The 26,601-nt window shown below is 59.6% G+C and overlaps 3 protein-coding genes across 3 annotated transcripts; 1 reads left to right on the forward strand and 2 right to left on the reverse strand.

The window, feature by feature from the left end:
- Positions 1-937: 937 nt before the first annotated feature.
- On the reverse strand, positions 938-3,615 carry DCS_04079 (uncharacterized protein; the record flags this gene model as incomplete). Its single annotated transcript, XM_040801391.1, has 3 exons — positions 938-2,210; positions 2,275-2,462; positions 2,515-3,615. The coding sequence occupies 3 exons, from the start codon at positions 3,613-3,615 to the stop codon at positions 938-940; spliced, it is 2,562 nt and encodes an 853-aa protein (XP_040656424.1).
- Positions 3,616-10,943: 7,328 nt separating this feature from the next.
- Positions 10,944-13,974, reverse strand: DCS_04080 (Serine/threonine-protein kinase PRR1; the record flags this gene model as incomplete). The annotated part of the gene is made up of 5 exons (XM_040801392.1): positions 10,944-11,506; positions 11,611-13,673; positions 13,727-13,753; positions 13,812-13,880; positions 13,931-13,974. The coding sequence occupies 5 exons, from the start codon at positions 13,972-13,974 to the stop codon at positions 10,944-10,946; spliced, it is 2,766 nt and encodes a 921-aa protein (XP_040656425.1).
- A 3,057-nt stretch (positions 13,975-17,031) lies between these two features.
- Positions 17,032-18,873, forward strand: DCS_04081 (DNA primase large subunit; the record flags this gene model as incomplete). The annotated part of the gene is made up of 4 exons (XM_040801393.1): positions 17,032-17,221; positions 17,286-17,824; positions 17,896-18,503; positions 18,711-18,873. The coding sequence occupies 4 exons, from the start codon at positions 17,032-17,034 to the stop codon at positions 18,871-18,873; spliced, it is 1,500 nt and encodes a 499-aa protein (XP_040656426.1).
- Between the last annotated feature and the right edge of the window lie 7,728 nt (positions 18,874-26,601).

Raw genomic sequence — 26,601 nt, forward strand, 5'->3', positions numbered from 1 at the left:
TTTTGGGGAAGAAAAAAAAAGCTTGCCGAGTAGACGGACTGGACCGGTGACAGTCGTTCACTTGAGTGGGTCGTTTCAGTTTGTGGCATTTCATTCCCTCACGCTTCCACCCAATTCGCCATCGAAAAATGAGTCTCATGATGCTACGACACTGCAAGTAATTACAAGTAAAATGCGAGGATGGGGGGGAGGTTTCCGTCGCGGTGTTGCAAAAATACCTGCAACGGCTTCACATCGACGCTGCTTGTTTTTTATTCTTTTTGATTTTTTTTTTGCAAATTTATCGACGATGATTTATTTGATTTTCTGTTGCCAATCCGAGTCACAGACCAACCCAGGTAGGACCAAGGCGCCTGAGGCCATCCTCGTCCTTGCCTTGTCGAAACTTTCAAGCTCCATCCCCCCCGACCTTGATTTCTCTGATTGCAACACCTTTCTCTACCGCCGTTTGCTCATCTCGCACTCGGCATGGCAGAACTTTCGAGTGACTCTCGTTTCCCTGCGAACTGAAATTCATCATCTTCATCAGTGTCGTCAGCGTCGATTGGTAATGCATTCGCTGCTCACGCCTCGTTGTAATGTACACAACTGCCCCTCACCGCCTGAAGGCGACAGCTTCCCCAACGCCATCCCGATCATGAACAGGTATGACAGATGGGACGATACTAAGTAATAAGGTATAATGGAACAAACTCCAAAAAAACACGATACCAGTACGCCGGGCTCTCTGGGTATGGGTTTAAAATGCAAAAGAAATGATGGTATCGCCCCCCGCTCGTCCTCGAAATCTCGCCGCTGCTCGTTGCCGTCTCGAGACCGGCTCGCATGCGGGTCTCCGTTTGTTGTGACGCATTATTCGACTCGGTCCCTTTCTCTCCATTTTTCAGCGCCAGATTGCAGCTCGCATCTCGATGGGTTGGGAACGAAAACGTCGAGCTCAGATGAATGACCACTTGTTGGACGGCATGTGGTTAAGCGCAGAAGACCATGCCTCCTGAGAACTAGGTGCGTGCACTGTCGTGTGGAAATCTTCCTCGAAATACGGATGGACCTTGACCCCGACGTGTTCTTCCAGGATGGCAACCCCGGTGTCGTACCGCCGCCGACACCGCTTCGTCCACGGGTCGACCTTGACTGGGCTGTGGTAGCAGTAGACGTTGGCTTTGACGTCTCGCACCTGAAATATGACGCCCAGGCCCCTGACGTAGCCCCACAGGTCGACGGCCGCTTGCTTCGTCGAGTGAGAATGGGGTCCTGCGGCGTACAGCAGTTGCAGGATCGAGTATCGCAAGGTGAGCACTTCAATGTTGTTGGCGCCGTGTCGATGCTCGAGCTGTCGCTGCTGGACACGAAGATCCACCACGAGCTTTTCCAACCGGTCCGCATTGACGTGATGGTAGAAGATGGCCAGGTCGATCCACGTTCGTACCACGTACGGGTGCTGGCGGCCGTAGATGGCCTCGAGCTCCTCGGCGATGATGGGCACGCTCCCCCGAAGAAGCTCCGAAAGCGTCGTCGAGCCGTGCTTCTGCTGAACTTCGTACAGGCACGAGAATATCTGCCGGAGAGGGTGCGACCGCTCATAGTTGGTCGCCGAGTAGGCGGCCAGGTACTTGCAGAGCGCCGTCATCATGCCGGGGTCGCGCTGGACCATGCCGAGGAGGAGCTCGTTGATGCCCAGAGGGGAGAGCCTCATCAGGTCAACCTCGAGCTGCTTGAAAGCCCTCATGAGAAAATGGCCTCCCTGGTCGGCGTCCTGGGCCTCGAAGTAGAAGTTGGCCTCCATCAGCAGGTCGCTCGATCCGGCACCCCACACCATCATGGCCGGCCACCCGACGAGCGCGTTGGTCTCCACCTCGAACTGCCGACAATGCAGAAAGGCCTTTCGCATATTTCCGAGCACGATCTCTTGAGCCCGTATGAGATCGGGCGACCGCAGGTATCCCGGTGTCGGCGGTGGCGTCGGCGTTCGGCATCGCACGTGCGCCGGCAGGTCGGCCGGCAGCTCGAAGTCGATCAAGTCGTACTCGGTCACGCCCTTTCGCTTGAGATAGGTCCCGAGGTTGACGATCCTCCCGTTGCGGACAAACTCGGATACCTTGCCTTCGGCGTCTCGCTGGAACTTCATGGACAGCAGCCTCTTGACTTCGTCCTCGGTGTTGTTCTTGACGAATCCCCACTGCGAGAATCGAGTCTTGTACATCTTGGGTCTGGACCGGGTGAGACCGAATGAAGGCGAAAGGTCGTCGTGGGGGGGGGGGGGGGGGCACTTACGTCGCTTCAAACTTGTACTTGTCCGCCATGACAGCCATGACTTCCTTGAGAGGCCTCCGCTCTTCGAGATACAACGAACGTATCGTCGACTTGAATTGGTCCCAGGCCTCGGCAGGAACTAATTCGCGCGACGATCGAGTTGCCCCCGGGCCACGGAGAGATAGGGAGCCCTTTCGCTGCGCCTGCTTCTGCCACAGGTCAGCGGACATGACGGAGGAGCAGCAGGGCCAAGAGACGCACCGGCAGAGGGGTGGAGGAGGATGACGGCTCCGACGGCTGCGGCGTCGCCGGTTCTTGCTTGATCTCGGGACTGAAAGGCGGCGGCACAGGCGGTGGGATGCGAAGTCTCGCAGGCTTCGCCGGCGCCTTTCCCTTGGCCTTGGCTTTTGTTTCCGGAGGGAATTCGAGGATGAACTGGTTATTGGCGACAATGTTTGGTTTCGGTGTCGTCGGCACGGGCGGTTTGGAATAACCGCTGGAGGGGGTGGTGTTGGAGCTTGTTGGCGGCTCCAACTTGACGCTGGCCGATGCGGGAGAGCGCCATATCTCGAACCCCGGCGTTCCCGCAACTTGCGGTGTCGTGTGCGTCGGCGACGCCATCGGGAATGCCGTCATGGGCGACGGCGCCATGGGGGACTGCACACGCTGATGGCCTGGAAGGAAGTCGCCAAAGGCTCCAAACTGGCCGGTCGGCCCGGACGATCCGGACGGTCCGGCTGATGCAGCGCCGGGGCTGGTGACCTGAGGGTCGTGGAAGCTGCCGAATGGGTTTATGGGCGTGCCCGCCACGGTCGGACTCGTCATTCTCGTCTGAAGGCCAAAAGGCCCTGCCCACTGCGTCTCATCGGAGCCGGCGAGGGGAGTCGCGATACGATTGGGATTGAAGGACGAGGCAACCCCACCATGGCTGCCTCCAAAGTATCCGGCATTTTCGAAAGTCGGCCTGTGGACAGGCTGCGGTGTGTTCGCCTGCATATTGCTGCTCGGTCTGGGAGGGAGCGAAGGAGCAAAGCCCTTGTTCTCGAAGGGCGAGAATGCCTTGCTCTCGAACTGGGCGACCAGGCGGCCAACGCCGCCTCCGCTCTGGAGCGAGCTCAGAGTGTCGAGCTCCAACTCGTTGCCGGCTTGGCCGTCGTGCTGGTAGCTGGCTTGCCCATGCGACGGCGTCGCGGTCCAGTCCATGCCGGAGGAGGAAGCGTCAAAGGTCGGTCCGGCTCCATGATGGGGATGAGAGGGGTTGCCGGCCGACGAGGAGTTCGCTTGCCAAGGTTGGTGAGGAAAGGCAAGGGAGTCGTTGCCGTAGCCAGGAACGGTGGGTTTGCTGGACAAGTGATCGAACATGACGACCGACGACAGCAGAGCAGCCCACGACGGCGGCCCGTTGATGGCGGTCGACTCGACTCGAACGAGTCGAGTGCCTCGGCTAGGTGCTCAGTCGCCAATACGAGAAGGATTCATCACTCGTCTCGGCCAGAGCGATGAAACGGAGCTTGAGGACGGGAAGGCTGCCAGGCGGGCAGTGTGGCCATGCTCGCCCGAGGGGGTGACGGGCGATGGCAAGCAAAGCGCGGCCGGATATAGGATGCGAATAAGGGGCAGATGTCGTTGCCGTTCCCCGAAATCGACTCGAGATGAGGAAAGCTTTGGTGAGAGCGAGTGGTACAGGGTGACAGACAGACTGACAGACTGATAGACTGACAGGCTGGGGGGGGGGGGGGGGGGGGGGGCTGAGGCTGCGGTGGGGAGCTGGCCACGCGGGCATGAGCGAGGAAAGTACAAAAGTTCCTTGGCAGGACGACCCAGGTAGGACAAGCAGAATGCCGGGTTGGCAATAGTGTTGCCCGGGGAGGTCTGGCGGCCGGGGTCGCTGTGAGGAAAGCGAGAGAGAAAGAGAGAGAGAGAGATCGAAGTGAGAGAGCTCGAGGCTGCCCTTCCTGCAGCTCCAGCGGCGGACACGACAGAGCAACACGATACGGTGGCGGCGACGCTGGGAGGGGGGGGGAGGGGGGGTGTGCTCAAGATTCGTGCGAGGGGGGATGCAACCTGGGGCAACCGGGGGGGTTAGGGGGGACAAACGCTGGAGAAGCAAAGATAAAAAGGACGGAGCAACGACGGAGGCCTACGTAGGGCTTCCGGGCCTCCAGCCACCGAGCTGGAGGCGATGGGTGGGAAATGCGACCATGGGCCTTAAAGAGAAGGTGATAATGGCACCGAGCCATCGGCGACGAGGAGAGGCGCCAATCACGACGGCGTGGTGCGGCCCCTGGCACACCGCATCCCACACAGCCAGGGGCCTGTGGCAGTTCCAGAAGGATTCCGCTCCCCTCTGGACTCGGTCTCTCGACGAGCACAGGCTGACACACACTGACACGAACGGACACACAGAGGACGACGCACGCACCGTGCGAGGGACGTCGGGGTGCGCGAGCAAACGAGGCGGAGCTGAGAGCCGTCCCGCTTTCATCCGACCGACGATGGCTTCAGGGTGCGCGAAGCGGCGGCGAGTGGACGCGGAATGGCTGGGATGCTTCCATCAACACCAGCGCACTGCCATCGGATCTCTCGTGGCGGCGCCACGGTACAGATGCTGACCAGCGCGCCGACGGCTACGAGCCGCGCCCGCCAGCCATCTGGCGGTCTGGTGCGAGGAAGGGCCGGCATCTGTCTGGTCGCGACGGTGGACGATTCGACATGGCTCACGCGGCCACATGCACCACATGGCGAACGAGCGAGCGGAGCGACGACTAGGTGATGGCGGGCGGCCGCGACGGCGACGCAAGCGATACGGGCTCTCGGGCGCGCCATGCTCGCGAGCGCAGCACCCGTGCTCGCTCGTGCTGGAAGAAGACGACGCCAGCCGTGGGCCTCGACGGAGCGCAGCCACGACTGGTGTGGGCGGCGCACCGCAGCGCAGCACGAGTCCTGTCTACGGGTGCCGACCGGCGCAGGCGACGCGGCGGCGCGGCCGCGGATGGCGAGCGCCGACGGTGCGGAGGGCGTCTGCGCGACTCAGTCACGAGCTCGCTCGCTCGCTCGCTCGAGATTTCGGAGGCAGGTGGGTGCATTGAGCGAGTGAATCGCGGCCAGGCTGGCGCTGACCACGTCGACGCCGGGGGTCCGGCCGATGGCACCGGTTGTCAGCGGAAGAGGGGCGGGGCCAGCAGGGGGTCGGTCGTCGGTGGGGGATAAGACGGCGTGCTGGCCAGGTGGGTGCGTGAGGCGAGGCCGCTGGCTCAGGTCGCATCGTCGCCGCGTCCCGATGGCGCACCCTCGGCTGCTGCTGAAGAGGTCAGCACCGTTGCACCAACGGCTCAGGGAATGTTGGGTCGTCGCCACCGCAGCCGCAGCCGCCGCCGTCGACGACGACGAAAGAGAGGACGACGGACAGACGGACGGACGGACGGACGGGGACGGACAGACGGCCGGAGATCAAGCAAGGGGTTGCGGACGGGCACGCACGATCGCGCACTCGCACGACTCTACAAGTACTCTCCCGTACCTGGTGCCCACTGCGCGCGGTATGGAACTGATCTATCTGCTCGCCCACAGCACACCTACATGTACTTACATGTACGGTGACGACAGCGCAACGAATGGCATGACGGCGACGCATCCACAGACTTGCGAGGCCCCTGCCTATAGGAAGGGCGATATTGCAGCGACGGGGATGAGGTCTGCGTGGGGCAGCAGCTCCTTTCCGGCCTCGACCAACCAAAAGGCTCAGCAAGGACGTTGGGACGGAGGAGGTACAAGCACTTGCTGCGCTGGCCTGCAAGGACGTCGGTTTCCTCGACGCCCTTGCAGCATACGAGTGCTATTATTACCCGTATCCCGTCGTCGAGCGTTTTGCCTTGGGTGCCGCGAATCACCGTCGGTGGCCGCCATGGCCAGACTTGGTGCGCGAGCCGCCCTGGATGCGGAGGTACAGCAACACAGTACATGCACGGGAAGGAGTACCAGTACGTAAGCAGGGAACTTGGAGCAAGTTCTCCGTGCTGAGTGCGTACTTATGTCTCCGTGCTGTCTCCATGCTGTAATACTCTGTATTACTCCGTACTTGCAAGCGGCACCTGCTAAGCAAAGCTCTGCAAGAACTTACGGCGGAGTGCTGTAAGTATTAAACCCTATTATTCCGCAGCACTGTGCTTGCTTAGCGCAGTACCGCGCTTGCTTGTTCAGTACGTACATCGACGCTTACGGGGGTACAGGCTACTCCGTAATACAGTATGAACGTACTGCAGTTGCACAGTACTTATTACTGTACTCCGAACAGCACTTGTACGGGCGCGAGCCTTCTGGGGCGGAGAATGATGCTTTTTGTGTCGTCGATCATGGTCGCCACGCACCACACTGACGTGAATGCAGTGCTGGTGACGACAAAGCACAGAGGCAACGGACGCACACTTGCACCTGCACAATCCCGCCGCGACGACGGGCTTTGTCGTGGCCGTGCTGGAGATTGGCGGCGATTGCACGCATCGGCGAACGTCCGTTGTGCATGCACGACGAGGAACTGAAGTGGCGGCTGATTTTCAGCACAAGAGGGCACAAGTCGGTGCAGCGCAGCCAAGGTCAGAGTACTGTACAGTGCTTGAGCAGTGGTGCTGCGCGCTAAAGAACTTACGAGCGTCCACGCCAGAGTGGTTCGAGTATTGTTCTCCGAGCCTATAGCACAACACGACTGCTACAGTAAGTACAGTGCTGTAATCCCTACTTACAACCACTGTACTTACTGTAGATGTACCTGGTTGTACTTGCAGGTAATACGGAGTACGGAGTAATCGTACTTGTACTTGCGGGCCAGTGTGCTTGTGGGCCAGCACTGGCAGGATAGCCACTTCATCCGTTATTCAGATGCAGATTCCGCACAAACGCGCATACGGTAGATGCAAAAGTACATGCATGCAGGTGCAGCAAAGTAATGGCTTGCACTACATGTTGGCCGTCCCTATCCGCAGCGGCATTCGATGCTTCGTCTGCCGTTGATTTCACGAGTCGCCGCAAGGGTGAATGATGCGGCGTGGACGACGCCAGCAGCACGAATGGCAGCAAGCGGCCGTCGATGCATCTGCCGCACTCGCGTTGCGCGGCACAGTAAGCGCACGTGAAACGGATTCGTACGGCACGCCGGACCTCGGGTTTCCTGTTCCTGACCGAATCCTGGCGCAGCCCAAACGCTACTCCGAACTATCGAAGGCGCTGCAACGGCAGGAAACGAAGCGTGCGCGCGAGCACATGCACCGCAGAGGCATGCAGCAAGTAATGCATGTACGTACTTGGCGTCACAGGCTGACGGGCGAGCCCGATGCCCTGCGCACGCACGGGAGACGGGGACGCCTGCGAACCTTTCCCTACCACCTCGTCGCAATCGGCCTCTGACCAGGAAGAAATTAGTGTCCGGGCCGCAGCGCACAGAACGGCGCAAGTAAGCTTGCCGCAAGGAGGTGCAAGAAAGAAATTACTTGTAAAGTATGGCGGTGCCGGTACGGAGTACGTGTGCTTGCTGTCCTTGAAATACAGTAATAATACTCCGTACTTGCGCCGCCGTTGTATTACAGCACGTCCTGCAAATGCAGATACAACGACGGTACTTGCAGTAATACCTTGGCTCCTGTCCTGCACAGTACTAACTGGCACACACCATTACTTACTTACTGTATTTGCATGTTTGCTGGGGCTGCACCAGAATGCCGGCGGCTCCGGTGCATAATTGGTACAGTGACAGGCAAAGTACTTACTACTGGCACACACTACATGTAAGTGCTTGTGCAGTAATAATACAGTACAAGTACGGGGTACGTAAGTACGGAGTACCAAGTCCGTAGTATTACTCCACACCTGGACACCCAAGTAGGTAAGTACAGGTGTGGTGCAGAACTCATAGTGGACTAGCGCGCTAGCGGATGACCAAGTACTTAGTTGTGCATGCACAGTGCTTGTATGGTAATACTTGTACACTGCACTCAACCACCTAAGTAAGTATAAGTATGTACTTATTAGTTATTAGCAACTCCGTATACCCGTAAGTGTGCTGAACCAGTACAAGTACTCCGTACTCCGTATACAGTACTTACATGTATGTACAGTACTTGCTTGTAATCAACCCAAGTACAATACGGAGTACGGAGTACTTATAGGTACAGTACACGCACATCTGGGCCAGAGTGAGCTCCCCGCAAGCAACGCGGCTGGCCTGCTAGCAAGCCGCCAGCGCGCAGAGCCTCAGTGGGCACTAGGACCGCGATCCACTTCTGTTTTTTTTTCGGCTCAAGACTACAGGACCGCTACGGCTAGTGGCACTTGTCGAGGAAATCATCACCCAGGCGCTTCCTACAGCGAGCGCCGCAGGTACAGGGACTCGTGCTCGTAGGTGCATGGCCCACGCAAGTGCTTGCGTACGCGTGCTGTGCGTGCTGTGCACGACGGAACCAACAGATCCCCGAGCGAGTAGTGCGAAACGGAATGAGTTTTGTTTGTTCGTTAGTTGGTTGGTTGGTGGATCGCTGGCGGGCTGCTTGCTTGCTTGTTGGCTTTGCCTGTTGCTTGCCTTGCATTGTTTGTTAGCCGGCAATACCCGTTGTCCGCCAAGAGATGACGGTCAAACGACGCTAGCCAGTTCTAGAGTCGGGAACCAGGCCGGTCAGCAGCCTCGTAGAAAAAGTCTCTTTGGATATTTGTCGACTCCATTGCGAAAGGCTAAGCTGCGGACTCTCGTCGTCCTATGCGTACGAGGATGCGTAGCCTAGCCCATGAGCGAAGCGCGAGGTGGCATGGAACCGCGTTGACGGACTCATGGGTCTGCACTTAGGCCGGCACTTACTCGGGTGCCAGTACGAGTAATGCGTCGACCGGCGGCTCGCCTAACCCCCATGGAGTTGTTCCTAGCCTCGCAAGAAACATACCGCGGCGGGGAGAGAGAAGGGAGAGTCTACAACTACACGCACGTCGCCATGGATGGGGGATGTTCGCATGAATGGGGTATCCTAGCCTGCCGTATCCCACGTGCGCGCTCCTTTGGCCGTCGGCTTCCTGATTCTTTTCCGTCGTCCAATGTGGAAAGCAGGCGGAGCAGATCATGACGACACAACAGTTGTCATGTACCTATAACGGCCCTTTGAACCCACCATCCAGTGCCAGTACACCTACAGTACAGTACTTACTTGGGCTGGCATTGTGCATCTGGCATTCATGATGCACTATAAGGCGCGCACGTATAATGGGCTACTGGTGCTCCGTAGGTGCTCCGTCGTTACTGACTGACACCTGAGCAAGTACTTGTATATACACGGATGTACATACTTGCTTGCAGCATACAGTGCTTGCATTATGCGCCGCGCAGCCAAGTACCGCGAGTATGCTTATGCGCGGCTTGCCGTGACATGCCGGCGGCCATCATGTCCCCCCTCGCCTCGCCTCCATGGACGCCTTGTCCGGGATGCGCTGTCCGGGTCGCCGGGAGGATGCCGAGAAAGTGTCACCATCCTCTCCCAACGGCCTCGCAAGGGACCCCTTGCCGCTGCAGGTGGCCGGAACCCGATGCGAGCGCGCGGCCGGTAGGTAATAAGCGCACGACCCGGGTCCGAATATCTTTGCCACCTGATTCCGCCTGCCGCGTCGTCTGTCCCGCACCGGCACACGTGTCGGCGGGAAATTCACAAAAAGCCCAACGCTCGCGGTGCGGGCGAGTGGTCCATGTACACGTACTTGCCCTGCCGTAAGTAGTTGTACACAGCTGGGAAGCACGCAGAGTGCAGATGCGTGCATGCATGCAGGTGGTGTATATGCGTGCGTGTCGTGACCGTACCGGGTGCCGTGGGTGCACACACCCTCCTCGCCGGCGGCCGACCCGATCCATATATCGTCATCACTTCCCGCCGTTGCATCGTACGACCCTCATCATGTCGTCGCGAGTTCCGACAGAGGCTAGGGCCAGCCGTTGCCTGCCAGATGCGTTACAAGGGCCGTGACGCTGAGATACGCACAGAGCTGCCGATGAGAGATCAGCACGACGGCAACGGGCACGGACTCAAGTGCAAGCATGCAGGCAAGCACGGGCACTCGAACGAACGAGCAGTGTTGCTGCACCCCTACCGCGAAGCATGTCCCGTGTGCTGATAGCATCTCCGCGCGAGAACGTTCCCGCCGACTGAGCAATCACGAGGCGCGACAGTTGTCCTGAGAATGTAATTGCGGCCATTCAGCTTTTGATTGCATGTCACATACCGAGCAAGGCACATCATCATTGATCATCTGCATTCAGAGACCCAGCCTGCTAGCGAGCATCCTCTTCGCAACTCGAGTCGTACATTGCTTTCGTTTCCCTTGCCAGCCTTGCCGGTTGCCTATTCCATCAGCAACGCTGTCCCTCTCGCCGTCATGAAGCCGTGTGTCACAATGCCCTCGTGGCCATGACAAAGAGAATCAAGAAGAATGGGAATGGCCATCCATGATGGCAAAAAAAAAAGGGCGGCCGTATGAGGTGTGTATAGGTAAACAGTGACCGCTGCTGAAACGTAAGAACAATAGAGAAATCCGCCCTCGAAGGGAACAAAGGAACAAGTGGCGGATGAAATCGAGAAAAGGTGTAAGTGTCGAATGCTGCCGCTGCCGTACGGGCGGCACAGAAAGGTCGAGGACGCGGCCACCGCAGAGGGCCGCCTTCGATGGGTTCATACCACCTCCTCGCCGTCCTCCTCCTCCTTAAACTGGTGTCCGCCGTCGATGTTGATGGCATCGCGAACCCACGGTTCGGAAGCGACCTTCTCCACGCTCCACCGGCTTCGAGCCCGCTTCAGGAGGCCTTCGGTAATGTCCATGGCGCCGACGAGGTTCTGCTCCTCGAACTTGGCCACGCTCCCCTCGTGGTCGCCGTCGTCTCCGCCGTAGTCGACCCAGCGCCACTCGACCCTGGCAATCCGGTGGCTCGTGCGACTGCGCATCCGGTGATGGTCGCTCATGCCCGGGTGCGGGTCAAAGGGCAGCCGAGACTCCAGGAGGGCGTAGAGGAGAACGCCCAGGGACCAGGCATCCGTCGCTCGGCCGTCGTAGGGTTGGCCCATGATGACCTCGGGCGCGGCGTAGTCGTCGGAGCCGCAGCGCGTCTCGAGCTTTTCATCGTGGGCGATGCGGCGCGAGAGGCCAAGGTCGGCGAGCGTGACGATGGAGTGCGGAAACGTCGTCCAGTCCACCGTAGGGTCGGCGAGCTCTGCGGCCGTGAGGTTGACGAGGACGTCTGGCCAAGGTCAGCGGAACGGCGGAGGCGGCAACGGGGGTTGGGTGTTGGGGATGAATTGGAGGCGTGCCGGGGGCGAGGGGAAGGGGAGGGGGGGGGCGTACTTTCGAGCTTGATATCTCGATGAACAATGTGCCTCTCGTGCAGATAGCAGACGGCGCCGACGAGTTCGGCAAACATGCGCCTCATCAGCTGGGGCGTCAGAATGTCGCGATGCGAGGTGGCCATGTCGAAGAGATCTCCTCCAGGACAGTAGCTCAAGACGAGGATCGCTCTCGTCGGCTCTATGCTCCAGGCCTTGAGGTTGACGAGCGACGGGTGCCGAATGCTCAGCATAATCTCCAGCTCCCTCTTCAAGCTCATCTCGACGCGCTCCTCCGAAGCGCCGCCCCGCGGACCGTGCTCGCACACCTTGACGGCGACGAGCTTCCTGCTGTCAACCTTGCCGTCCTCGGAGGGGGACGTCGGCTCGGGCTCCTGCGTCGGCGTCACCTGACTCGTCGCGAGCATGACCCTGCTGAAGGTGCCCTGGCCGAGCAGGCGGAGGGCTCTCCAGCGGCGCAGCTTCCCGTCGTCCCGTGTGCGCGCCTCGAAGATTTCGAATCCGCCGTCCTTGGGCTTGCTCCCGTCCGTCAAATCCTTGGACGAATCACTGCCGGGCGGCGTCGGCGGCTGGGCGACGGCGGCTGTGAGGCCGCGCGAGGCTGCAAAGTTGGGCTCCCTCCTCATGCCGAGGTCGTCGCCGTCGGATGTGCCGACGTCGGCATGCGATCCAGAGACGGCGACGGGCCGCTGGGGGGGAACGATGTGGTCCGGAACGTACTCGCTAACGCTGCGGTTCTTGCCGTGGCTCGGGGGCTGCGGATGATGGCATTTGCCGGCCTCGGTGCCGTGGGCGGAATCCAAGTTGGCGTACATCCTGCGCTTGGACGCGCTGACGGCAGCCTGCTCGATCAGCTCGCCGCTCGTCGTGATCAGCACCGACGGTTCGCCCACGTTCCGCAGCCGCGTGCGGGTGCCCGGAGGCGACGTCGGCGCAAAATTCAACATCTTCCACGGCCCGGGGGAGTGGCTCGACAGCAGCGGGCTCGGCAGCGGTGTCATTTTGCCCATGGCGGCGATGACGGGGCTCGGGATGACGCTCTGCGTTCCGCCTGCAGAACCGAGGCTGTTGGACAAGGCCGATTTCAGGCTCGACGCTCCACACTCGGCCCGCAGGCTACCGCTCGAGGACTTGCTCCGCAGGGCACGCGACGGCGAGAGGTTCGGGCCGTCGCAGTGGGCGCTGGGGGAGGGTGTGATGTTCACGGGCCCGGGAAGGTCGGTGGAGATGCGCAGGGGTGTTCCGGGGCCGCAGCCGTTCCGCGAAGCACGGCGGTGGTGGCTGGTCGGTTCCAAGTCGGTCGGTGGTGGTGGCGAGGGTGCGATGGTGGTCGTCCGAAACTGCAACGGAGCTTGCTGGTTCGACGGGGCAGGGGCGAAGGCATCGGCCTGTGCCGCGGAGTCTCTGGGGTTGGCACGGACGACGTCGACGTCGACGTGCATCGAGTTGGGATTCTTCACGTCGGCATAAATCGTGTCGGCATTGGGCGGGACGTCGGACGCTTCGGAGCGGGTCATGTCGTTGAACATGGCCGTCATCAATCGGGAGGCGGGCGCGCCGGTCATGGCTGCGCGGACGGCCTGCCTACCCCTCGCTCCGCGCCGGCTGGCTTCCGGCTCGCTCGTGCACGAGACTCGGTCCCTTGGAGACGGCCGGGATCCGGCGCCTACAAGTGCGCAAGGGACCTTGCTGGAGCCCGATGCGTCCTTGCTTCGAGCACGGGTGTCGGCGTCGGCAGGCGTGAAGGTGCGGTTCGCAGGAGAGTGTCGGGAGGTGGCGAGGCAGGGGGGGCGAGGTCGAGGAGAGCGAGAGGGCGACGAGTGGCTCGCTTCTATAACGAGGACATGAGGGCGGTGTTTTGCCGTGTCGATGGCGGCGAAGGAGTGGAAGGGCGTCGTGGGCGTTGCGTCGTGTCGTGTCGTTTCGTGTCGTGTCGTGATGTCGATGGGGCGAAATGGAATGGGGTCGAGGACGAGAAGTAGTCGGTGTCGGTTCGGTAGTCGAGTGCGACTTCCCAACCAGTCGGCGGAAGGTTTGGGAGCGGACCCGTGGCAGTGGCAGCTTCTGGCCGATGCACAACGATGTGGAGCAGATGGCGGCGCCTACGGCACACGGACTTGTACATGTACTTGTCGGTGCACATGCTGCAAGTAGACGCATCGCAGGGTAAGTGAATGTACCGTCCGCGTACTTGCTCTCTACCACAGCGCGTGCATGGCGCTGCCGTGAAGGACAATAGCGACAAAGTAGGCGCCGGTACCGGTACATGCACTAGGGTGTGGTGTACAGCTCATGTGCGTACTGAACGTGCAAGTACGTACTGTAGCTCCTGCCGCGAGCTCGGGGCAACACGAATGGAGCACATTGGCAGGTGCCCCGGAGTGATTTGGCAAGACACAAGTACAGTACTTGTACGAAGTACATGCAGGTACATGACGAGCCGTTGAATGGTCGGCGATTGTGCATGTACTGTACTTGTGCATTTCTACCCTTGCCAAGTATCGACGGAGCCTTCCTGGTGGGGAAGCGGGGCAAAACTGGGGACTCGGGGGGGCGGCAAAATGGCGAGTTGGCCGCCAGCTTGTTGTTGCGAGTTTGGCAAGTACTTACTGTATAGTACATGTACTTACTTGCCTATGTACAAGCACGGGTATGGTAGGGGCAAGCAAGTATTTAAGTATACGGAGTGCTCCGTACAGTGCTCCGTGCAGTATTTACTCCGTACAGTGCTCCGTGCAGTATTACTCCGTACAGTGCTCCGTGCAGTATTACTCCGTGCAGCATTACTCCACGCAGTATTACTCCGTGCAGCACTTGTACTCCGCGCAATACTTGTATTCCGTGCAATACTTGTACTCCGTGCAATACTTGTACTCCGTTCTTCAGTACATGTACAAGTAGGTGCACTTGCAACTTACTTACGGCGTGCTCAATGTAAGCAATCATTATTATCACATGTACGTGCTGGATGGACGGGCATTCAAGCACTCTGTAATTAGGAATTCCAATACATGGGAGGAGGAATAGTACAACTAGGTACGGAGTACCAGGTAGGTACATTGAATCCGGTATCCCCACGGACTGGGGTGTACTATTACAGGCGAGTACATGTACTTGCATTCATTATCAACACTCACTCAATGACTCCAACGGCGGACAAAGTGCTGGAATCACTGCTGTTGCCGATGCTCGTGCCCGTCTGGTGCTTGGTTTCTTGGGTAGGTAGGCGGATCGGCACATGCATATACAGACAATGCAGGTCCATTCGCAGATGTACACAAATGCAAGGGGAGACGCACAAGTATGTACTACATGCATACACGCATGCATGCGCAGGAAAGCAAGTAATGCTTAGTTATTGACCGCCCACTTGCATGCAAGTATAGCATCTCTGCTGTGTCCCTTGTCGTTCAAGGCCCTCCGTTCGCCCCACGGCTGCACTGGGCATGTCATTCGAGACAAGCTGCGCAACGCTTCGTTCCATTCTCGTCTGCACCCTCCATGTGCGCTTCAGGGCGTTGGGGACAGCTAATTGGAAAAGCTATGTTCTCGCACGAGTATATTTTTACGCAAAGTGTGCACCTATACATGTATATATGTAAGCAGTTTGTCCTGGCTCTACATTGAGCGGTCATGCTGCACTGCGGAGGCATTCAAACGACAGTTATGTGCGGAGTACTCCGTACAGTATGTAGCGATTCCTTCCACTGACATCAGTGCATCATCATCTGGCGACTGTTATGCCTGGCCTGCTGCAGACCACTTGCGTCGTACATTTTGCGCGTGGCTCGTCATTCAGCAACTGCCATTGGCCGAAGCACACATGCAGGAGCCGCACCACTCTGGGGTTTAATCGAGCCCTCGGCAGAGCCAGGAGAGTCAGGAGAGTCAAGTTTGAGTCGGACCGAATGAGGAAGAGGGGGAGGAGAGTGAATCAAGAGAGTCAGGAGGGTCAAATGAGTCTGGCCATGGCAGGACGCAGCTGAAAGACGAGCTTACCGCTATGCGATGCACGGTACTGGCAGATGCATCTTCGCGCTGCGTAGGCGGGCTTGCACAGGACGCATGTGCCGATCCGTACAGGTGTGCAGGTGTACGGAGAGGGATACCGGTTTGCTGCTGCCTGTGAGCAGCGAATATATAGCTTGGCCACCTTGACACCGCGGCCCGGACGGGAGTACTCCACAGTTTGATTCGGTGCCGATCCGGCTGGGTCCGAGGATTCGTCGGGCCGCCAACACGTCCTGCGACGGTATGCCGATTGAATGCCGAGTGACCGCTGCGTCCATGTCAGCGCAGGAATGCGCATCGAATAAAGTACGTGCAAATGCATCGTGTGGTGCAACGTCTCTCCTGCCGTCATGATGTCAAAAATAACAATCGTCCAATACTTTCATTGGCCTTGACAGCGATCAGACAAGTGACGGAAGCGCTCCCCAGAACGTAGACGGGCGATTGCACGGAATTGGTGCCAGGTCTGCGGCTGGCAGTGGCAGAGGAAGAGTACTGCCTACTAGGTATGGATGACGCTGTACCTCGTCGGCGATAGGTACAACCAACCCTAGGTTCTCCGTATCTAGTACCTATGCGTACTTGTTTCATTGCCTGTATGATATGAACATTGAGTTTGTAGTCGCCTAATGGCCAAAGCCCGTGAGCCTACAAATGTGTCAATGTACGTAGGTGTGTTACTTGCACTCCGTTCATGTATTACTTGCTTGCAACATGTTCTGTACTTGCAGCGTACAAGCACTATTCCGTAGAGTAGTCGTACTTTGGGTACCAGTTACCTAGTACGTGCACTTGGTATCATACTGCAAGTTCTGTACGGAGCACTGTAAGTACCTAGTAGGCTGTAATCCTCCGTACACCCACTGCACTGTGCCCTGTTCTTGGTGGAATGATGACACACCTACGGAGTACTCCGTACTGTACAGCGTACCTAGTACGAAAGGACCGTACCGTACGACAAGTATCGGCTCCCCGTGGTGCGCTGCACATACCTCGTACCTAAGGCACCTAAGTAAGTAGTACCTAGATAAGTAAGTAATACATAACTACTGTACGGAGTAAGTAGTGCCGATTACGGCAGGTGTGCACAAGTACAAGTACAAGTACCTCCGTACTAGGCGGGGACACCTGCCGCTCCATCAAGAGCCCGCAGGACCAACACCGCCTGCCCCTCTGGGACCTGCTTGCTGACTGTCACGGAAGCCGCACCTCATTGGCCGTCACCCTAAATGGGTGCCCCGCACCTTAACGCGTCCTGTCGCGTCTCCCACCTCGTTCACCTCCATCACGTCTGCCTCCAGTGACTTGCTTGACCTGTGACGTCTCGTCACCTCGTCCGCTACCCTTCCCCCGTCCTCGATCCGCCCCATCCATCATCGACGGCCGCACGCCCCCCGAGGCAACCGGCAGAATGCTGCGACACGACTACAACCGCATCGATCCGAAGCGACGCAACGTCGTCGACCACCGGAAGAGGCAGTTCGCCACGCCCCAGTACAAGGATGCCGAGTATCCTCACCGTCTCAACTTTTACACCGACGCGCCCACGGCCGACATCACGCTCGAGCAGTTTGAGCAATGGGCCATCGACCGCCTCCGAGGTTTGACTCCCGCGCGGCGGCGGCCGGCAGCGAGGGCGACGAGAAGCCGCTGACCCCTCGCCAGTCCTCGCCGAGCTCGAGGCGTGCTCGTTCCGCAACAAGTCGGCGGCCGAGACGGCGTCGCACATGAAGCCCATCCTCGACAAGTACCTGCCGCTCGACAGCAACAGCTCGGGCTCGACGAAGCTCCCCGCGCAGAGGCAAAAGGATCACTACAGCCACTTCATCCTGCGGCTCGCCTTCTCCTCGACCGAGGACCTTCGCCGTCGCTTCGGCCGGGTCGAGACGATGCTCTTCCGCATGCGATTCGGCAGCGACGACCTCGGCGAGCGATCGGCCTTTGTCTCGGGCCTCGACCTCGACTGGTGGGAATCCGTCGGCGACGACGAGAGGCGCGAGCACCGAGACGAGCTCCTGGCCATGGGACCCAAGAAGGGCGCCGCCGACGACGACAGCTGGTTCAAGGTGGACTGGCAGCGCGTGCCCGACCTCGTCGAGCAGCGGCGCGTCTTTGTCAAGCACGGCAAGGCCTTTGTGCCCGGGAGGGAGCAGTCGAGCATGGTCGTCGCCGAGTTCACCTCGCGGCTCGAGCGGCAACTCGAGGTAAGCGGGCGGGCCAAAGGCGAACGGCGTGATTGAAAGCAAGGGCTAACGGCATGCTCGACGACGGCCAGCTGACGGCTCGGGCGCTGCCGCGGCTGGACGAGGACGACCGGCTGACGCCGATCCTCAACCACATTTCGAAAAACTTTGTCACGCCCGACTCGACCTACGTCTCGAGCACGTCGGCGCCCGACGGCGCCCAGATCACGGCGGCCAACGTCGATGGCCTCTCGCAGCACTTTCCCGCCTGCATGTCGCACCTCCACCGCTCGCTGCGGCGCGACGCGCACCTCAAGCACTACGGCCGGCTGCAGTACACGCTGTTCCTCAAGGGCATCGGCCTCAACCTCGAGGAGTGCCTGCTCTTCTGGCGCAACAGCTTCCACAAGGTCACCGACGACACCTTTAACAAGGAGTACCGGTACAACATCCGGCACTCGTACGGCGACGTCGGTGGAGACTCGAACCGACGCGGCGGCGGCTACAGTCCCTTTAGCTGCCAGAAGATCCTGACGGAGCACCCGCCCGGGCCCGGCGAGGCGCACGGGTGCCCGTACAGGCATTTCAACATGGAGAACCTCACGTCGCTGATGCAGTCCATGGCCGTCACGGACCGGTCGGTGCTGCAGGGCATCAAGGAGGACAAGGACAAGCAAAAGTACCACATGGCATGCAACCGGTACGTGCCGGCGTCTCGTGTTTCTGCCCTCGCATTCGCCCGCGTCCTCCCGCCCACCCTTCCTCCCCTACTTCCTCCCTTATTTCCTCCCCTTCTTCCTCTCCCTCTTCCTCTCCCTCTCCCTCTCCCTCTCCCTCTCCCTCTCCCTGTCCCTCCCCACCTGGCCATCGCCGGCTAACCTCGTCCCTCTCGTCGGGTTTCCTCCAGCGTGTTTGAGCACATACACAAAGCGGAGATCAAGTTGGCCAAGGACGAGGGCGTCATGACGTCGAACCAGCTCGAGTCCATCGTCCACCCGAACGAATACTTTAAGCGCAGCTATCTGCTCAAAAACTTGGGCAAGAGCACGGACGTGAAGATGGAAGACTGAGCGGCGGCCGAGGCGGAAGCGGAGGCACCGGCGGCGTACCGGCAGGTGGGGAGCGCGCCTTAGAAGCGGCACGACCTCGCGCGGAGCGACCGACGGAATTTGCAGACTATCAGCATCATATAGGGAGCACGGCGTTGGTCGGTCGGAAGGACAGGGCACATGCGAGTTTGATGGGACAATGGAGAGCGTACAGGGAGACAACGGGAGGGTCTTGCATGGATGTTTGGATATACCACATACGTGAATGGAGTTGCTATGGCAGCGTGTACAGGAGGCATCTCCCAACACATCTCACAAAAGCAGTACGGAGCATCTGTTTGGTGCATGCACCCATGCACACGCGATTGACGCCTCCGACCAGACCGTGGGGTCTGTCGCCGCCGTTCCGAGTCCAGCGACACACTCTTGTCGACTGTCGATTTGATGGCACGAACCAGTGGTGGACTTTGTGGGCGAATAAGCCATGATGACGGGCGCCTAGGGGCGAATGCGTTGAGGAGCGAGTGCGTCGAGGGGCTGGTGAGAGGTGGTGAAATAGGAACAATAGTCACTCGTGTGTGACGACGGTGGTGTGTTGGTGTGACTTGGGGGCCGGCGCTGGCGAGAAAATCGCCGCTACCGAAGCACGAGGACGGCGGCTCGGAGCACGGCGGCTCGGAGAACGGCGAATGAGAGCAAACGACCCACCGACGGTCCGGCACCGGCGCCGTTGTCGGCGGGGCAAGTCATCCGGCGGCTCGGAGCGCCGCTTGCCCCCTCTCTCACGGCGACCGACGCCCCGCCGGCTCCCGACCGTGGATGCCCAACGACATGCTCATGCAGGACAGCACCACTCCAGGGTTACATCGACGGGAGTGTGCGCATGTCCGGCAGCATGGCTTCGCATGCCCATCAATGCTAGCAGCATTTCACCTCGTCGGATGCTGCACCTCGACGGCGGCTTGACGTCATCCAAGGCAAACTGCGTCGCACGCACGCACACTCGCATGCAGGCGGCGCGCATCGAGCGTGACTGCATGTACGTGTACACCGCTCTCCTGCGCTGCACAATACGCCGTTCCGTCAGCAAAGGCCTGCCTCCGTATCCGGTATTTCTCTCTCCACAGCCGCTCCAAGCACTGCATCGGGACGGCACGGGACGAGTGCGAGTGCGAGTGCTACGAGATTGATGCTGTGTCCGGAAGAGCTTGCGGCGGTGGCGAGGCTCACGATCTCGCGGGCATGGCCGCCGTCCATCGGTACGCGCTTCCTTGGCCGTCGGCCTCGGCATCGCTGCCAAGGTTTGGTGGTCGAGAAGCATGTCCCAGAGAGTTCGAGGCACACGCCGCGATCAAGAGCACCAGAGTATTCGCCACACGCAACGGCAAGCACAGTTGCCCGCTGGACCGGACTTGGATTCCTGCCAGTCCAACCCCCCCCCCCCGGCGTACGGGTACGGTGCATGCTTGCGCTTGTGGCAAGGCGCAAAACTCCCTGGGAGGAGCCATTCGTCGACGGGCTCGTGGCATTCGCCCACGAAATTCCTCCCCGCCTCCTGCAGACGAGTGAGTGAGATTTGTTGTCTTGTCCTTGTTCGACGGCCGCCAGCACGCCGGCTCTGCCATGTCGCACCTCGGCAGTAGCCAGCGGCTTCGAATGCCTCGCGTCGCAGCCTGAGACCTATGACGTCGGGCGCCTCGGAGGAGCAACATTCCCCAGGCCGGGCCCAAGACACGGCTTGCACGTACTTGGAAGGTGCAAGACCTCCCCGGCCCGAGGTGGCCGCGTTCTGTCGCGCTCAACATTTCCGCCCAGGCCCGAGGTGATGCATGACGTATCCGTGTCCGCATCCGTGGCCAGATGACACTGTGTGGCATGCCGGCAACTGGCGGTGCATGCCCAGTGTCGCAACGCGATCTTTGCCGGTCGTGCACTGTGCACGGAATCCGAGCCGGCAGTGGCCGCGGCAGTGCACAGTGCACATTCCAGTACTCTCGTATCACGTGGTCGTTGTAGGTGCCATTGTTGGATGCTTCTACGCGCAACATGAAAGACGTCTACATGCACTCCCACGCATCCTAGGGTTGGATGGATGCAGAGTTGCCCGGCGCTCTTACGTGTGGATGAGCTACGTGCACATGCCTATGCCTAGCACTGCCCAGTTTGCACATGTTGCGTGGGGGAGGGATTCCTTGCCAGCGACAGCCATGGACAGTGCTCCTACGGAGCAAGCACCTGGACATTCGTGAGCACATTGGCATTTCCCGCTGCCTATTCGCTTCGTACGGAGCAAGCACCTGAACATTCGTGAGCACATTGGCATTTCTCGCTGCCTATTCGCTTCGCTTGTACGGAGTACGGAGGGCAGTTGGCCAGGTGCCTTGGTAGATGCGAGCACTGCGCTGGAAAAGGCAAGCAGCGGGTTAGCAGGTATGACATGCCGGCAAAACAGTAGCACGGATACCTGTGCAGAGTAAATGACGATACTCGCACCAACTAGAACGTGCGAGTATTAATACAGGTCATTCGGTGTAATGGCAAGGCAATTCGGCGCACAAGGTAATTCCGCCTACAAGGGATTTCGGTGCGCATGCGTATGGCACGTTCCGATTGCCTCAAGCATTCGCCCTCCCGTCCCTCGTTCCTTGTGCCTCTCCCTCCCGGCCCGCATGGGTAGCGAAAGTCGAGGCCAATGCGAGAGAGAGTGCGGCGCCAACAATGAAAAAATGAAAAAGGGGGCATTCCAATGAAAATCCCCTCGCCTCCCCCCCCCCCCCCCCCTGCCCGTCGGCAGAAAGAAAAAAGTAGGCGGCGGCGTATTCTGACCGACGACCGTTTTTGATGCCGCATGCGATGGATGGCACGCTTGGACGAGCACCGGAGCGGCAGTGCGCTCGCCGACTGCTCAACCACCACAGCCGGACGGGCCTTGATCGGCAGGGCGTCGAGACATGGTCGTCGCGGGGATCCGCAGGCTCCTACAGTCCATGCACGAGCATGTGCATTGGGGGCACGAGTGCTGCCACAATGACACCATCTCCAGCGGCAGTGCTGCGCGAGTGCCTTGGCGTGTACCTGTCATAGTACAGGCACGAGTATGCGAGTAAGTAGTAGGTCTGGAGTACTCCGTAACTCTCTACTTGATAGGTACAGACTACAGTACTAGCAGACATGCCTGCTCACATTACTCCGTACTGGTGCATTACAGCACTTGCAAGGGACAGGCTGCAGCACTTGCTTGGAATGTCACGCCTCAGATACAAAACACGTACCTGTGCGGAATACTACTAGGTCTAGTACTAACGAATGCCGTCCGCCAAACATGCCGGGTTTGAATGTGCATGGTTCGCACAGAGTACACGCATCTGCTATATTTGGCCACATGTGAAAACAATAGGGCCATGTACCGTACACGGGCGCATTCTTGTCAGTACACCTATCCCTGCATACCATGTCCCGATGATACCGATGTACGGTGACTGTTCTTGCAGGTACTTCCCTGGTGGTGAGTATGGCGGGCACCGTCTGACCTAGGCCTACCGTACTAGGTATACATGTACATTGGCATCAGATGTACTTGCTCTGTACAAGTAGGTGCACTCCAGGCAATTACTTGCTCCGTACAAGTAGGTGCACTCCAGGCAATTACTTGCACTGGTACGGAGTATTAGGTGCACTCCAGGTTCATGTAGGTGCACTCTAGGCATTTACTTGTAGGTGCACTCCAGACACATGTAGGTGCACTCCAGGCACATGTAGGTGCACTCCAGGTAATAATTACTTGTACTTGGGCGCGCTCCAGGCGCAAGTGCGGGGCTGCTCTGCTTTGTATCTACATTGTTGCACGTTATTCGTACTTGTCCTCATCATCGGTACCGTCATGGCCATGCCACAATCCTCATTCATCGCATCGAATACGTCGATGAAGGAATGATAAAAACTGCGCCGCAAACGTGAGCCATTCTCGTGCCGAGCCTTTTCTGGCTCGGATGAATTGCTTGGCACCTCCGTACGAGTTGGTGCCACCCGACCGGGCCTGCTTGACGAAGGCCGATATGCATCCTCGGCGCCCACTCGTGCGTACAGAGTCGTTTCCATGCATATACGGAGCAACCCGCAGTCGTACGGTAACTCATCATGCTTGCCCTCTTGCTCGTCGGTTTTTTTCTTCTTTGCTCTTGGAGTATCGGACCTCGCCGTGCCTGCCAAGGCCCGCGCCTTCACACACCCCCCCTCGCCTCCGAACACAGGGCTGGTTGGCTCAGCGAACAAAGGCCCCTCCCCCGGTCCCCGCCTGGATCAATGCTGGGTCAATGCTGGAGGGTGACCCTCCCACCCTCTGTCATGGAGAAGCGAGCCAAAAATAGTTTCCACGCTTGTAGTTAAGTACTTGCCGAACATGTACTCGTCGGCGTGCTGTGGGTGCGCAGGTACCTGCATGCACGCACGCGAACAAGTCCTCCACGACTCGTGCAGGCAAGAAATTACGTGTGCACTCTGGTCAGTCCTGACTCTAACCATCGTCAACACGGAGCGCCATCAGGTCAGCTTCGGCACTTCGTTTTGATTGGCATAATTACCATTCAACCCGTTTGACCGTCGTTCTCCACCGGAGCCAGCGCGAACCCTCGTTTCATTTCACGCCCGAGTGCGATTCAGGCATTCCGCAGCTAAACTCCAGGGGCCCATCCAGTTGGCCAGCTTGCACGGCCCGGTCACGGCGAGGACAAGGTGCGAACGGCGACGCAAAGGAGAGGGGGAAAAAAACACAATGCGCGATTTGCGCTTCGGAGGCGAGTGGTGTTGGATGGCGCTACGCGTGCTTCGCCTTTCGAGGGGAGTGCCGCAGCCACCTCGGTTGCGTGAAATGGCATTGCCCTCGCCCTGCATGCTGGCGTGCCGACGCCCTTTGCCATGGAGTGAGCGAGCGGTACGTGGCATTCCGGCAAGCAGCACGCACGCACAAGAGGGCACCCGCGCACACATGCACGTCAGCCATTGTCGTCATTGTCGTGGAAGTGGGGATGAGTCTCTCATTCATCATCTATCTAGCAATCCGTCGCGCCGCGCCGTAGAAACAAGCCAGATTGGCAGCTCCCGTGCCCCGTCTTGCATTTTTGCCGGCGTCTGCCCTCGCGACGCCTCGCATCCCGGCGCAAGGCGCGAGAGGCAGCAAAGAGGGTTGTGCAAGCCGAAGCGCCGTCGTGGGTTTCGATCCGTTTCCCACGCACCGCACGAGCTGCCGACCATGGGCGCCGCCGTCACGGTAGGCAACGAGCGTCCAATGCCATGCATCGTGCAAAGGTCGCGGGGGCGGTGGCAAGGCCGGCTGGGCGGATACCGCATCGCCGCCGCCTCGCCGCGCGGGCAGGGACGTCAAAGACCGATGCTCGCCGTCAGCTGACGTGACGGAAGGGGACCAGGGTCGCCGCGGCGCCGCTGCACGAGACCCCTTTCGCCACGACGTCTCGGAGGGCCGCCGTCGGCCGTGTCGCACCGTACATGGGGTGCGTGAAGGTGACTGGTGAAGGTGACGGGAGGGCCGCTTCCTGTCCTTGGCAGCCAGCCGCAAGGAAGCGGGGGTGTTGGGTGCTGATTCGAATCCGGGGCGACAAGACGTGTGTCGGCCGACCAGCCGATTGCCTCGACGAGCCCCGTGTGGGCAGGTCAATCAAAAGTCGAATCCCATAGGGGCCCCGGTTCGTCCAACGGCGTTGCTGCCCTGCCAGTGCTTGGCCGGTGCCTGGCCGGTCAAGGCTCGTCGCCTCCACCGCCATGAAACGAGACGAGGGGTGGCAGGAATGTGGTGCGCCCCATTGGCCTCTCCGGCCCGTCGTCTTGGCGGCTCGGGGGGGGGGGGGGGGGGGGGGCATTACCAGTTCGTCCAACGGAATCGCCTGGGCAGAGAGGGCTCATCTCATGCCCGTGGGCCCGATGGGTTGGTACGCTGCTGGAAAAGAAATGGAGAAATAAAGAACGAAAAAAGGGTATCGCTTCGGGGGTATCATTTTTTTTTTGGCTCGTCGAGGGAGAGGTGGGGGTGGTGCCGACTGTCGTGTTAGATGGGGAGATGGGGAACAGGCCACGGATGCAACTGCCAGCCCAAATGGTTGGTGGCACGCTGTCGTGTGCGGGAACGAGCGCATGCTTGCCGTCGAGTCCGCGTCCTGGTTCCCGAGGGGCACCGTTTACTTGTATCCCACCATCTTCGCGCACCGCTCGCAGTAGTAGAGGTTGTGGGCGATGCGGACCATGCCCGTCGAGCTGACGTCGTCGGTCGTCGTCGCCTCGACCGAGCGGGCACAACGCATGCAGCGCAGCACCTCGACCGAGGCGATGGGGCGAACGGGCGTCGACTCCATGGTGCGTCGATAGGAACCCATCGACGAGGGCTCGGCGGGCACCTCGGAGTCTGATGAGGATGTCGACGACGACGATGACGACGACGACGACGAGGAGGAGCCAAAGTGCTGGGTGGGTGGTCGGGTGGGCATTGTGCTCGTGTGTCCTGCCTTGTATTTGCGGCGTGGGCAGTTGGGCTCGCTATGCGTAGCGAGAAGGGAGACAATCGATCTCGCCGTCCCGTTGTCCGACGCCGGTTGCTGCTCTGTCGGGCACGTGGACGATGCGGAGGACGTCGAGGTAGAGGTAGAGGTATGTAGGTAGGTAGGTAGGTAGCTTCGTCGCTACCTGAGAGGCTGACGGACCCGCGTCTTCGAGGTCGACGGGGCGTTGGGGCGTTGTCGAGCTGGTCTTGGATACCCCAAGACGAACCGATGCGATCGACAACGACGAGTTTTTCTTTTCGAGAGATGCTGCGAGGAGAAGGGGAGGCAGCTTTTGGTCGAGTTCAAATGTAGACGGTTGCAGTGGTTGGAAGATGGTTGTTAAAATCGGATGGGTCGCACGATGAATATGTGGGAAGGGGGTGGGAGGGATATTATAAAGTGCAGGTACGGAGTGCCGCAGAGGTCCGTTCCACTGCGCTGCAGCTGTAAGAAAGTAAGTACTCGTAGGGGGAGGGATGGGGGCTTTGGGGGGGGGGGGGGGGGCGTGGGGGGTGCGAGGAAGGATGAAAGGGTCTGCCTGTTCTGTTGTTACATGGGGAGTCATTCTGGCGTTCGTTTGTGTTCAAGCATACTTTCACCATGCTAGACCCACGGACGAGTGGCATGGCCTGCTTTGCCTTGGCTTGATCAAGATGTGCCGGCCGCGCTTTTACCCCCAAGCACGGTACTTGGAGGGCACTATAATTACGGGTTTGAGGACAAGTAAGTACGGAGTACGGGGTCCGGAGTACTTGCATGCGCAACCAAGTACTGTACGGTACACGCACACCTGCTGTATGTAAGTAAGCGTAAGTACTTACTTATACTCGTGCACAAGCTAAGCCGCTACCACGAGCCCACCAGGACTGGGCTCGTCGAGTACGGTAGGCCAGTATAACTTTGGTGTGCGCATGCCTGGCTGCCAGCAGCTCACCCGGGTGGATCGACCGTCGCCTCGCACCCCCCCTCCCTCATGCGTCGTAGGGAATCAGAGCCGCGGGTAGCGCTATAACGAGGCCTGCCTGGCCAGCGCCGTAGCGGCAGCTGTCGTGGTGGACGAGGCCCTCCGGGGAGGGGGGGGCGGCGGATGGGAGGTGGGCGGAGGAGAGGTGGGCGGGGGCGATACTGAACGCTCTCGACCTGGGCGGCGGGGCTCATGCATCTATGGGGGCAGGGAGGGGTGGGGTGTGGTATCTTTGCG

The sequence above is a fragment of the Drechmeria coniospora genome, chromosome 02 (genome assembly GCF_001625195.1).
Source record: "Drechmeria coniospora strain ARSEF 6962 chromosome 02, whole genome shotgun sequence".
Classification (NCBI taxonomy): domain Eukaryota; kingdom Fungi; phylum Ascomycota; class Sordariomycetes; order Hypocreales; family Ophiocordycipitaceae; genus Drechmeria; species Drechmeria coniospora.